This window comes from Alligator sinensis, unplaced genomic scaffold (assembly GCF_000455745.1).
Source record: "Alligator sinensis unplaced genomic scaffold, ASM45574v1 scaffold387_1, whole genome shotgun sequence".
Taxonomy (NCBI): domain Eukaryota; kingdom Metazoa; phylum Chordata; order Crocodylia; family Alligatoridae; genus Alligator; species Alligator sinensis.
In genome coordinates this window covers 1,656,331-1,668,603 of record NW_005842196.1, presented here as the reverse complement: position 1 = coordinate 1,668,603, position 12,273 = coordinate 1,656,331, and the positions used below count along the sequence as shown (strand labels likewise).

General features: G+C 48.9%; 1 protein-coding gene across 3 annotated transcripts in view; it reads left to right on the top strand.

The window, feature by feature from the left end:
• Window positions 1-12,190, top strand: part of BTK (Bruton tyrosine kinase) — a 23,462-nt gene extending 11,272 nt beyond the window's left edge. For 2 of the 3 annotated variants that reach the window (XM_006026519.3, XM_025207469.1), the window contains exons 4-19: window positions 20-88; window positions 1,815-1,896; window positions 3,242-3,370; window positions 3,535-3,602; window positions 4,475-4,656; window positions 5,267-5,329; window positions 5,616-5,670; window positions 6,637-6,719; window positions 6,893-7,020; window positions 8,639-8,713; window positions 8,954-9,125; window positions 9,475-9,691; window positions 10,782-10,846; window positions 11,283-11,401; window positions 11,553-11,710; window positions 11,958-12,171. In XM_006026519.3, the coding sequence (XP_006026581.1) occupies window positions 20-88; window positions 1,815-1,896; window positions 3,242-3,370; window positions 3,535-3,602; window positions 4,475-4,656; window positions 5,267-5,329; window positions 5,616-5,670; window positions 6,637-6,719; window positions 6,893-7,020; window positions 8,639-8,713; window positions 8,954-9,125; window positions 9,475-9,691; window positions 10,782-10,846; window positions 11,283-11,401; window positions 11,553-11,710; window positions 11,958-12,029 (1,737 nt within the window). In that variant the 3' untranslated portion in view covers window positions 12,030-12,171. Of the gene's footprint in view, window positions 1-19; window positions 89-1,814; window positions 1,897-3,241; window positions 3,371-3,534; window positions 3,603-4,474; window positions 4,657-5,266; window positions 5,330-5,615; window positions 5,671-6,636; window positions 6,720-6,892; window positions 7,021-8,638; window positions 8,714-8,953; window positions 9,126-9,474; window positions 9,692-10,781; window positions 10,847-11,282; window positions 11,402-11,552 lie in introns of all 3 variants that reach the window. The other variant, XM_025207468.1, reaches the window with a different exon arrangement.
• The last annotated feature ends 83 nt before the right edge of the window (window positions 12,191-12,273 follow it).

Genomic DNA, 12,273 nt, shown 5'->3' with positions numbered 1-12,273 from the left:
TTCCTGCTTTATTTTACAGAGAAAGGGAGAAGATTCCAATGAGATGGAGCAGATCTCGATCATAGAGAGGTTCCCATATCCCTTCCAGGTGAGTCTCCTTCACCCCCAGCTCCTGCTGTACCTGACTCACTTTGCAGAAAAGGAGGCAATGAGGATAGTCAGTTTGCTATCCTGGGATCACACCACCAAAGGTTGTCATGTTTGGGTCCACTGATTGGACATGCATGGTGGTGTGATGTTCCTCCTTTCCCAGTGCTTGGGTAGGACAGGGGATGACAGGCCAGATGCCTGAGGCTCCATCCAGACGAGATGAGGATGATGCCCAGAGAGTACAGAGTACTGTTGAAAGGCTCACAGTCTGGAGTACTGTTGGTTCCATTGTGACTGTTTCCTACATGGATCAACACTGAACCAGGTTTTAGCAGTGTCCAGTGCAACTCACTGTCACTATTGTGCACAGAACTGTCCTGCAAGAACCATTAGAAACAATCACGAGGGCAGAACATAGCTGCCTGAGTGGTGGCAGTAGCTGCTGGGAGTCTGTGACACTGATGCCAGTGGTAGCACTGGCTTCCTGCTTGCTTCTAGGTGCAGGTCACACCTGGACACTGACCTGTGAAGTCTTTTAAGGCTCATCCAAGCAAGACCATCTCACTTCCTGCAGGCAGCTGGTCTGTTCTCACTCCCATCCCTGAGGCTGGAAGAGTAGATGGGTGATGGGAGCACATCCAACAGGGGCTGGCACTAGACTCATCTTGTCACAGGCTGTTGCCTAGCATGAGCCCCAGTGAGGAGCAATGGGAAGCTGTTTTTGCTCCCACCAGGCAGGATCCTGTCATGTTTATGGGGAGGAGGTAGAAATATTTCTATGTTAAATACTTTCTGATTACAATATGCAAAAGAAAACCTACCCTTATGGTGCTGTCAGCATGAACCCCATAGTTAAAGCACCAGTCAGGGATCTGGCTTCAGGTCTGGGCTTGGCTTCTTGCTCCAACACTGACTGGCTCTGTGACCTTTGGGTAAGTCACACAGCAGCTCCCTTCACCACCTATAAGAAAGCAAGCAACCAAGAAAGAAAGAAAAGATAAGCAGCTCTTGCTCTGACACACTGGTTAAGGCTGCCTATGTGTTTCCATTATGCAGGGTTGCAGACACAGTTTCTCAAAGCTTTTGGGCTCTGTCTGCAATCTCTGAGCCAGAGCCCAAGCAACACCATGTAAGTCCAGATCTGAGCTCCCCTCAGGTTCAAAGTCAAAGTTCTGGTTCTGCCCTTATGGGCTGAGGGGACAGCAACAATGTCTGAATCTCGAACCTCCTCCAAAGCATGGGATGCTCAGATCTGGGGGTGAGCTGCAGGCCCACCTTTGCTATTTGGCTATCTGGCCATCTACCTGCATACAGTGTTATCCTGTTGCTAGTTCTAGACACCTGAAGACATTTTGATCTTCATAAGCCTGATCTCTGTCTGAACTTCCCCATCCACTGCCACCTTAGCCCACCTCTGATCCAGTCATAAACTGGAACTGAGCACTTTGGGCTCCCTACCTACTCTGCTTGCCTGGGCCCCATATGGTGAACAAATCAGCCCCCAAACTATTGAAAGTCAGAGAAGGAAGTGGAAAGTCTCAGGGGAGGGGGCTTATTTATAACCTCTTAGTCACAGTCTCATAAGCACAGTAAAGGAGCTGGAACAAAATTAAAAGAGTTATGCTCTGCAATCAGAAGTTAAAGGTGTCCAGCAGTCCCCACCTATCTCCCATACAGAAATCCCAGGCCCTACTGTAGAGAGGTTCAGTCTGTCTGTCCCTCAGGTGGTGTATGATGAAGGACCCCTCTATATCTTCTCACCAACAGAGGAGTTACGCAAGCGCTGGATCCACCAGCTGAAGAGTGGTGAGTCTCTGATTTTTGAAGTTAACCCTTTTTAAAGTTCAACTAGAACAAGGCAGGAGCTGTAATTCAAGCCAAATCCTCTTTGCAACAGCTGGAGCAATGACATCAACTTCAGGCTATAATAATTTGATTAGAGCTGGAAACATATTGCCATGACTCAATGTAGAAGGGCTGCAGCTCTTACGGCTTATTTAAATCTGATGGATCTGTTGGGGTGTGTGTCTCAGTGTGCTTGTGTATATATATATATCTGTGGCTTCATATGCATGTGGAGAGATTAGCTAGTTGAATTGACACAGGGAAGTCTCCTTATGCAGGCAGGAAGGATGGCAACCTGATAACGGGGAAGTCAGTTGTTGCATGACAACCCCTATCTTCTTAAACAAGACATTCAAGCAACTTTGTCTTTGTCTTTGTCTTCACTGCTAGAAGTGCTGTCTATACAGCAGATTTACTGAGCTCACTAGCTGCCTCCCTTTGAAACACTTAAAGAGGCAAAGCACAGTGTTTTTACCCTGAGTAAATGAGAAAAAGTCAACCATAGGAAACGGTGTGGTGCTGACCTGGCCTACCCACTTCATGGCGGGCACCTCTGGTGTTTTCCCATCTTAAATCCTCTGAGATTTTATGGCAAGAGAAATATTTCCTCAGTGTAAAATAGTCTCACCTTCTTGACAGTGAAGACCAAGCCAAGGCTTGTGGCTCAGGTGATGCTATTCTGTGTTCACACTGCGCTTGTCCTTTATCCTAAGCCTGTTCCCTCATGGAGCCAGCATGAAGTGCTGCAGTGACTGTAACTTCAGTTCACCGCCATGTTTAATCACTTCCTCAGCAGCCTCCACCTGAGTTTAGTCCAAAATAAGGCAACTCTGGTTGCTTATCAAGTGCCACACACTGTTCTGTTGTTCAGCAACATGTGTATCCTGATTCCATCCAGCTGAGGAAATGTCTCCTGTTAGGGGAGATTCCCTGCACATTATTGGGAGCTCCATGTGATATTTTGCTGTGCCACTAACACATCTGTGGTGACAGCAGTACACCTTAAATCTAGTAATAAGAATAGAAAGTGGCTTGGTATCTCTCCAGGGTTCCTGGCTGGACAGATCAAGAGAGAAATGTGGTTGGTAAGCAAGACACTCAGGGGCCCCAGGGATGAGTACAAGATACTCTCATGTTACTGAGAGTCAAGACAGGAGTGTAGATTGAAGAACTCAGGTGAACTACTGAGAATCCCTTCTTAGTGCTCCCAAAGCACAAGTGATAAGTATGGGGTGGGGGGAGCTCTTGCCCCTTGGATTGGTGGCAGTTCCCATGGGACAAATAGTCTCTCTCTTTCCTGCTGCAGTGATCCGCTACAACAGCGACCTGGTACAAAAGTACCACCCCTGCTTCTGGATTGATGGACAATACCTGTGCTGCTCTCAGACGGCCAAGAATGCCATGGGCTGCCAGGTCCTGGAGAGCAGGAACGGAAGTAAGAAACCAAGTGATACCTTGTCTTGGTTCCATTTCTCTGCATGTTGACTCCCCCTTCCATCTCTGGAATGCAGGCTCCAGCTCATCTTCCCAGCATCTCATCACTCATCAGTGTCTCATACCAATAACATTTTTCAGCTTTTTTTGTTTCATACTTTAAAGGTTTAAAAACTGGACGGTCTCATCGCAAGACAAAGAAGCCTCTTCCTCCAACGCCCGAGGAGGATCAGGTATGCAGAGAGCAGCTGGGACTTGCCTTTGGGCCAGGATGGCCTTTTCTCTTTAATGGCTGTGAGGCACTCAGGGCCAACTTACCCTATTCCAAAGCATTTAAGAACAGGTAATCCAGGGAAGGAGCAACAGATTTGCCCACCTACTGAGCATTAGTGAGGGTTGCTCTTATCTCAGACCCAGGAGAGACCTGCAGGGACACTGTCCTTTCACAGGACCCTGAAGCTCATTGGCCAAAGGGAAGTTGTGGAGAGCCTATCCCAAGGAGAGAATGAGTTTGAACCAAGGGACTTCCTTCGCTTCCTGTCACCTCAGCAATAACAATGGGCAGAGTGAAGTCCTACCTCTCATTCCATTTCTATAGTCTAGAGAATTTATCAAGTGTCCTACCACAGCTAGCCTTGGATCTACAACATCTGGGATCCCAAGGGATCTCCCATTCAAGAACTAGCCAGGCCCAGTCCCAGGCCCTTATCTGGAAGAAGGTCTTGCCAGGAAATTCAGAGGCCAGAGTGGGGCTGACAGACCTTCTCTGTTCAGTGGGAGCTAGGATTTGGGACAAAGCTGGAGCCTGAAGTCCTGAGATAAGGGTAAATGGAAAGAGAAAGAAGGGGCTGTGCCTAGAAGAGCCACAGGGGATCGGTATTTATTCCGTGAGAAGTTTGAGGGAGGAAAGATCTCTTAAAAGCTTCAGGGAGCATGTAAGTGCAATGAAGAAACAGGGAGGTAGGAACTGAAGCAAGAGGGATACTGTACCATATCATGAATTGCCCTGGCTTGAGAATGCACCTGGCCACAGAACTCTGTAACCTACTCAGCTTCAGAGGGTGATGCTCAGGGTCTTACTGTTTGATGCTTTTCCCCCTGGAAGATGATGATGAAGCCACTACCCCCTGAGCCAGCTCCCAGCATGCCAGGTGAAATGAAGAAGGTTGTGGCACTTTATGACTATGTGCCAATGAATGCACAGGACTTGCAGCTGCAGAAGGGGGAAGAGTACTTCATTCTGGAAGAAAGCGATATACCTTGGTGGAGAGCCCGGGACAGGAATGGGTAAGAACTCTGGCCTGGATTGTGACTGAGCCCCAGGCCAGCCAGGGTGTGCATACATGAGCAGAGTCCCAGAGCACAAATACTCAAGCATACCCTTGGACACAACTATATTTCCCACACATGGATGCACTCCTCTTCTGTGTGAATGTACCTCTCTCAGTTGCCACAGAACCAATGGGGAACTGTGTCCTCTCCCAACATCCCACTTACTGGGAACTTAACTGAAGCAGCTTTTAAACCCAGCTGACCAGGGCCAGTGCTGGAGTTGGGGCTTTCAGGCCACAATGGCTCTGTGCTAGTTCTGGGAAGGATCAGCAGATTTGACAGCCTACTGAGCATTAGCAAGAGGAGCAGGGAAGGGAAGGGCTGATAATGTACTTATCATGGTGTGAGAAGGAAGAGGCCTTCACTGGGATATCTGTGTAGGCCTTTATGCAGGCATTCTTCAAAGCCCATCACCATCACTGCAGAGGCTCACTAGTGTCTGCTCGATTTGAGCAAGTTCCCTAGTGCACGTCTTCCACCCCAGGATCTTGGCACAGGACTCCTCTTTCTTTCCTGAGCTCCTGCTCCTCCAGGACTGTTTAATAGGGTCTCTCTTCTCCTGCAGGAAAGAAGGTTACATCCCTAGCAATTATGTCACAGAGACCAGGGACTCTCTGGAAATGTTTGAGTGAGTATGAGAAGCTGTGGGATTAGCTGCTGGGGCTTGTTTAAACCTAGATTATTTTTTTTAACTTCTGAGCCCCTATGCCCCACACTGGGACAGGCTGGATCTGCCGCTTTCTCCCTCACAGCCATTCATACATGAAGAAACAGAGCCCAGACACTGTGTAGAGGTGAAGATGACAGTCTTCCCCACACAGGCTCTCTCCACTCCCAGTGACTGTCATGCCTGCCCCACAATGGCCCCTACTCTGATATCTCTCCCTGATTGCTACCATATTCTCACCTTCCAGGTGGTACTTGAAAAACATAACCCGGAGCCAAGCAGAGCAACTGCTGAAGCAAGAGGTGAGCTTGGGACATTAAGTGACTTAGTCCTGCAGGCCAGTCTGGGCTGTTATTGTATCCCTCTTGGCAGTACTGGGCTCCTGGAAGGGAACCAATGAGAGTATCTGCATAGTGACCTCCCTCTGCTTCTCCTCCTCCAACCTTGTCAGGTCCAGGCAAAGCTGTCATATGCTCATAAATGCAGTGAAGGGCCTTCACAGCTGGAAAGGCTCTAAGAGAAGGCCTGGGGTTGTCCTTAGTGACTGGTACAAATTCTGTAGTCATTAAAAGCATCCTGAGGCTTAACAGACCAGATCCTCATCTAGTGTAGATTGATGTTGCTCCATGGAAGTCACTGGAGTTACATCAGTTTTCACCAGTAGAAGATCTGGTCTAAGTTTTTTAAACAGCTGTATATAGCGGCAGCAGCTTTCCTTTGCAGCTGGCAGGAATATGGTTGAGTGCAAGAGAGTAGAAGCAGATAGATACTGAAAGGAAATGGTGGGAAAAGAGGGATCAACCCAGAAATTTGCATGAAAGGGTCTTACAACTGTGAAAGGCTCAGAGCACTGTGACCAGGACCAAGCATTCAATCCAAAGGCAAAGCAAAACTAACTCTCAAAATTCATCCCAACTTGACTGACACGGGATTGCCAGCACCTGGAAGAGCAGCCGTGCCCTGCCCACTAGCATTCTGATCAGCCATAGAGACGCTTCCAGGAAATGCCTCAATGGCAAGGACTTTGCTCCCTGTGGGATAGTGGTGATTCTGCTATCTCATCACACCTCATACTGGTAACCTATCCCCTTAATTCCACTCTGCAGGTCCCCACTTACTTTAACCCTTGCTCACGTCTCCACTGGCTATGCACAGGGGAGATGATCCCTACTGGATGCACATTATTGGATTCTTTGAGTCCATCCCTGTGCTCCTCACAGACATCCAGCCTCATCCTCTGTTCTGCATCTCACTGTTGTATATTTCAGGGGAAAGAAGGAGGTTTCATAGTGCGAGATTCCACCAGCAAGACAGGAAAATACACAGTCTCAGTATATACCAAGTCCTCTGGGTAAGTCATGTCTGAAGCTGCTTTCTTTTTGTTAGGCATAAAATAGCAGTCATGGTTTCTGTCTTGTTGCTACCCCCTCACTCCAGTGGCATTTCCAGACCTGTCTTACTCACTGGCTGTCACACTCTCTAGGCTCCCCCTAGAACCACTGACAGTACATATTGATTCTGCAGGGACCTGCAGGGAACAATCCGCCATTACGTGGTATGCTCCACACCCCAGAACCAGTATTACCTGGCAGAAAAGCACCTCTTCAACACCATTCCGGAGCTCATCACATACCATCAGCACAACTCTGCCGGTGAGTGACAGAGCCAGATCAAAGACAACCAACAGCTAAATACTAGTGCAAGTAGGCAACAAGAAAATACACAAGCAAAGCACACTTCAGTCAGGATCCCATACCTGACACACATCCTGCAATACACACACTGCTTCTATCTTCTCCTATAGAGGGAATCAAAGGGGAAGGAACTCTTTTCTATCAAGGTGACTTCTGCCAACAGGACAAGATGGAAAGTTGTCATGGTCTACTGGTTTATGGGGGGCCCTTCTGATGCCTTTCTCCAATCACTTCAGCCCAGCCCTTTCAAGATTTCTGAGTTACTCCCCCCACCCTGCATTATTGGTCAAGTCACCAAGCAGGACCACTGGCTCCACACCAGCAGAATGACACCTGCATGTTGTCCTACCCATGCTTGGCATCCCTCACTAGACCTGGTACCCTTCACTCTCCCTCAGCACCATAAGCCTTGCATGTTGTGGACCTCAACATCTGTCAGTCTACATTTCTATGTCATCCTCATAGCATTTCCCCCTCCCTCTCCAGAGCACAGACCTTTGGGAGACCACTGTCTTTTGATCTCCAGATTCTCTCCTTAGGCAAAAAGCCCAAACCCCAGCATTAGGACTCACTGCTATAGTGCTGCAGAGAACTCCTTACCTAGGCCATGATTTCCTTTACTACACACCCCAGTGGCTGCATCCAGATGAGCACAGCCATGCAATATGTGGCACTGCAGACATCTCTATGGCACCACATACCACATGTTCAGTCGTTTTCTACACTGTGGGGGAGCAGCGCAGAGGGGGTTTTGACCCCTGGATAAGGGGTCAAAAAACCATGGAGAAAAAAAGGTGGAGTGGTGCACATACAGGCAGCACACATCGCTCAAAAGCGGAGATGGGCTGCCTGGAGCTGCACTGCAGCAGAATCACCACTGCTGCAGCCCCAGGAGGCTCCCAGAACCCCAGGTAAGGCTGCTGGGGCCAGCCCAGTGCTGGCCCCAGCCTCCCCTACCCCACCCAGGGTAACTTGCTGCACACCACAGCACATGTGGCACGGTTGTTCCCCGGGGACAACTAGCAGCAGCGCAAGGTGCACTACCGCTAATTGTCCCCAGGAAACCAAATGTCCACAACACGTGTGAAGAACTTTGAATTCAAGCAGGCAGCAATTCAAAACTGAACAACAAACTCAAGTGATATGTGACAGTCATGAAAGATAAGTACAGGCACTTCCTCTGTTTGACATAGAAGCAGCTTATGGTATGTTTCCCCTCTCCTTGCAAATTAGGTCCCTACTTCTCAAGAACCCCGCGGGCACAAGTTACCCCCTCTCAAATAGACCACAGCAATTCAGAGGAGGTAGAACAAGCCAGATAAACCCAGGATGAAATTCTGCATCTACAGTACATGGAACAAATGTTGGGTCAAAAGCCCAAGCCTTTTGGAGGCTATGACAGGCCAGATGCCAGGAGACATGAGAGGACAGACAGAGCTGGGACACAAAGCAAGGACTGTAGCATTTTGCTGATGCAGGAATATTTGTGTCTTGTTCTGTTGATGTTCTTTTCCAAAGTGTTGGGGGCAGCTGTGGTATGATGCAGCTGACCATGTTACCTTCTCTTCTGTTTCAGGGCTTATATCCAGACTGAAATACCCAGTGTCTCAATACCGAAAAAATGCTCCTTCCACAGCTGGACTGGGCTATGGTAATGATTGCTCTTCCCCATTAACAGTGTGGGCTGATACTGTGTCTCCCTGTATCACTCCTGCACCTTTCCCTGCAGTGTTTTACTGGGACTGGGATACAAGGACTGTTCTGCTGCCACAGCTTGTTAACATCCCCTGAGGCAAGCCCTTGTGAACAGTAGGACTGGCCTCAGCAGGCACCTGCCTGCAGCCTTCCTTCAGCCTTTCTTCTGATGCATGATCCTGTCTCTTTGTTGTAGGGTCATGGGAGGTTGAGCCAAAGGATCTGACTTTTCTGAAAGAGCTGGGGACTGGGCAATTTGGAGTGGTAAAGTATGGGAAATGGAGAGGCCAATACGATGTGGCCATCAAGATGATCCGAGAAGGATCCATGTCAGAGGATGAGTTTATCGATGAAGCCAAAGTTATGATGTAAGTGGCAACAAATCATCTTTCTTTCCTCTGTCTTTTCTATAAACATACTTCATTTGGAATAGTTGTATCTGCAGAATTTCCTGGAGTGGGGTGGAATGGTGGGATTTAATCCTCTAAGTTCATTCACTTCTAGACATTCCCAGTACTGCCACCTCTATTAATACCTCTCCTGCCCTGGAGGGATCACTTGTCTTGAGGGGAAAGGGCATTGCCATCACTGAATTCCCACCCAACTTTGCCAGCATGGAATATCTGTTCTTGTCAGGTGTCCATCTCCATGTTGCAAGCTTTTCTGTACCCATTTGCTTTTTCTGCAGTACACATTTCCTCTGATTTCCCCATGCAGGGACTTGTCTCACGAGAAGCTGGTGCAGCTGTATGGGGTCTGTACCAAGCAACGACCCATCTTTATCATCACAGAATACATGGCCAACGGCTGCCTCTTGACCTACTTGCGGGAAAGCAGACAGAGGTTCCAGCCCTCTGAGTTGCTGGAGATGTGCAAGGACATCTGTGAGGCCATGGAGTATCTGGAGTCCAAGCAGTTCCTGCACCGAGATCTGGTAGGTCCTTAAAGAATATGAATGAGTGAGGGGCCTACATGTAATTTCATGAATGTCATAATGTCCTGGCCTCATCCCTTAGATCCAGTGCTAAAAAGATACGTTCTCACTGAGAAATTAATGGTCAGTCTTTGAGAACAAACAACAGGAAATGTTTGCTCCTGTTATCTGGGTATAGCAAGGTTTTGCACTGCTCTGATGTGGGAAGTCAGTTTCTGTGGCTGGGTTAGTTGATGTATGATCATATTTATAGTTACACAGATTAAAGATGGGGAAATCAGCTTCAAATCTCATGTGATGGAATTAGTTTATTGCTACAGTGGCCAGCAAGGAAATTCCTCTTAGTTATAGGTAAGTGTATGACTATGGTGTCTTCACCTGAAGAGCTCAGGGGATTGCAAACTAACAGACTGAATCAATATATCAAGTCCTATATATTACTTAAAATTGATTTGGTTCTTATGGTTTGGGTCCAGGTTATCATGGGCTTTTGAAAAGGGAATCACATAGTCTTCGCTGCAAACTCTCTCCATAACCTCCCTTTCCCTCCCAGAATATGTGCAACAAGTACCAAGCACCACACACAGAGACACTGAAGAAAGTACAAGATTTTGCAACCCGATTTTGCCCAGCTAGGTGTCCAGCATGAAGGCAGGCTCTGATTTCAGCCAAACAGCGAACACTGTCATTTCAACAAAATGGTGGAACGTGGGCTGTACTCTCTCTGTGTCAACGCAGTAGAAAATGGAAGGGATTCAAGACCTCATTTCTAAAGATGAATATCCTGCTTTGTTTGCAGTTTGTAGACACAATTCTTATGTAGCACATCTGCAGACAGACCATTTTTAAGTCTTAGCTTGGCAGTAATGCCATCCAAGGTGCCTGATCTGTTCTTGTTATAGTATTGCTGTTCAGTCCAGCGAATGGACTGAACTATGCCAGTGCTTTGAGATTGTTAGTGGCTTGGTAGCTCTTGTTAAAGACTGTGCTCTAGAAAATAGTTCCTCCAGGAACAGAGGACAACAGAGGGGCAAGTGGGAAGTAGGTAGCATAGCCAGTGCTGATCCTGTCTCCATCTCTCTGCCCACAGGCTGCTCGCAACTGTTTGGTGAATGACCAGGGGATTGTGAAAGTCTCTGATTTTGGCCTTTCCAGGTCAGTTTGCATACAAATGCCTGTCTCCTTCCCCTTCAAACTTCCTTTCCAACTTTTACCTTCCCATCTCTTCTCTACCCATCGCTCTTCCTCCTTTTTCTCAGTCTTCTTCCTGGTTCTCCATCTCTTACTTTGGTCTCTCCAACCCATTCGTCTGTCATATGTATTTTGCTCTTCCTTTACCTTGGCTCCTCATTCCCCCTTTCTGCTCTTATTTCCTAGATGGTCATATTTCTCCCTCTCATCCCCCCTTCTGTTTTGCCCTCTCCAATCCAAATCTCCCTATACTCCCTCCCATGTCTCCAGTCTGTCCCTTCTTCCCCTCCTTGGCCTACCCCATTGCTTTTCAGACAGGATTGGGAAAGGCTCATACGGCAGAGTAAGTGAATGAGAAAATAACAAGGCAACATCCCATAAGGTTTATTATCTATTGTAGGTATGTCCTAGATGATGAGTATACAAGCTCAGTGGGGTCCAAGTTTCCAGTGCGGTGGTCCCCCCCTGAAGTCCTGATGTACAGCAAGTTCAGCAGCAAGTCCGATGTCTGGTCTTTTGGTGAGTTCAGAGGCAGACTGTGGTAATTCCAAGAGCTGTTGTTGAGGGGAGTGTTGAATGGGGCTGGGATGAGAGCTAAAACTGCCAGCAGCAGTTCCAGCTGTGATCCTTTCTGCCCTGTGAACCAGCCGAACCCACTTCTGTTTGACAGGCGTTCTGATGTGGGAGGTTTACTCCCTGGGGAAGATGCCGTATGAGAGGTTCAACAACACCGAGACAACGGAACACGTCATCCAGGGGCTGCGCCTCTATCGGCCTCAGCAGGCCTCAGAAAGGGTCTATGCCATCATGTACAGCTGCTGGCATGAGGTAGGCTTCCTCCCAGCACTGTGCGTCCCAGGGACTGGTGCCTATTGCAGGGCGCCTCCCTCATGCTCTGCCCAACCTCTAGCGCCACTGCTGCTTGGGCTCGGTCTGCCTGTAGGTCCCACCTCAACTGCCACAACAGCGAGGGCTGGGGACAGGCATCTGCCACCGCAGCGAGCACTGCTAGAGACTCCGCGTAGGGACGCTCACCCGTGCGTGCCTGATGTGGCGGCTCCTCCTTTCATTGCAGAAAGCAGAGGAGCGCCCAACCTTCCGTGTCCTCTTGGGAAACATCCTGGACCTCAGGGACGAGGAGCCCTGAGATACTGCCCTCGCACCTCTGCCACCGCCCGACAGACGCTGGAGCTTCTCGAAGGGGCCGAGAAGGAGCCGCGGCGCTCGCTGGGACGCCTTTGCCAGGAGTTTCCTTAGGGGTGGCGGGCCGCTCCGCGCGGTCGGACAGGGCGGTGCTGCCCCGCGGGTGCACGGGGCCTGGCACGACGGGCAGCCGGGGCCCCGCGGGGCGGGGAAGGGCGGGGCTCGAGAGCTTTGTAATAAAACAAACT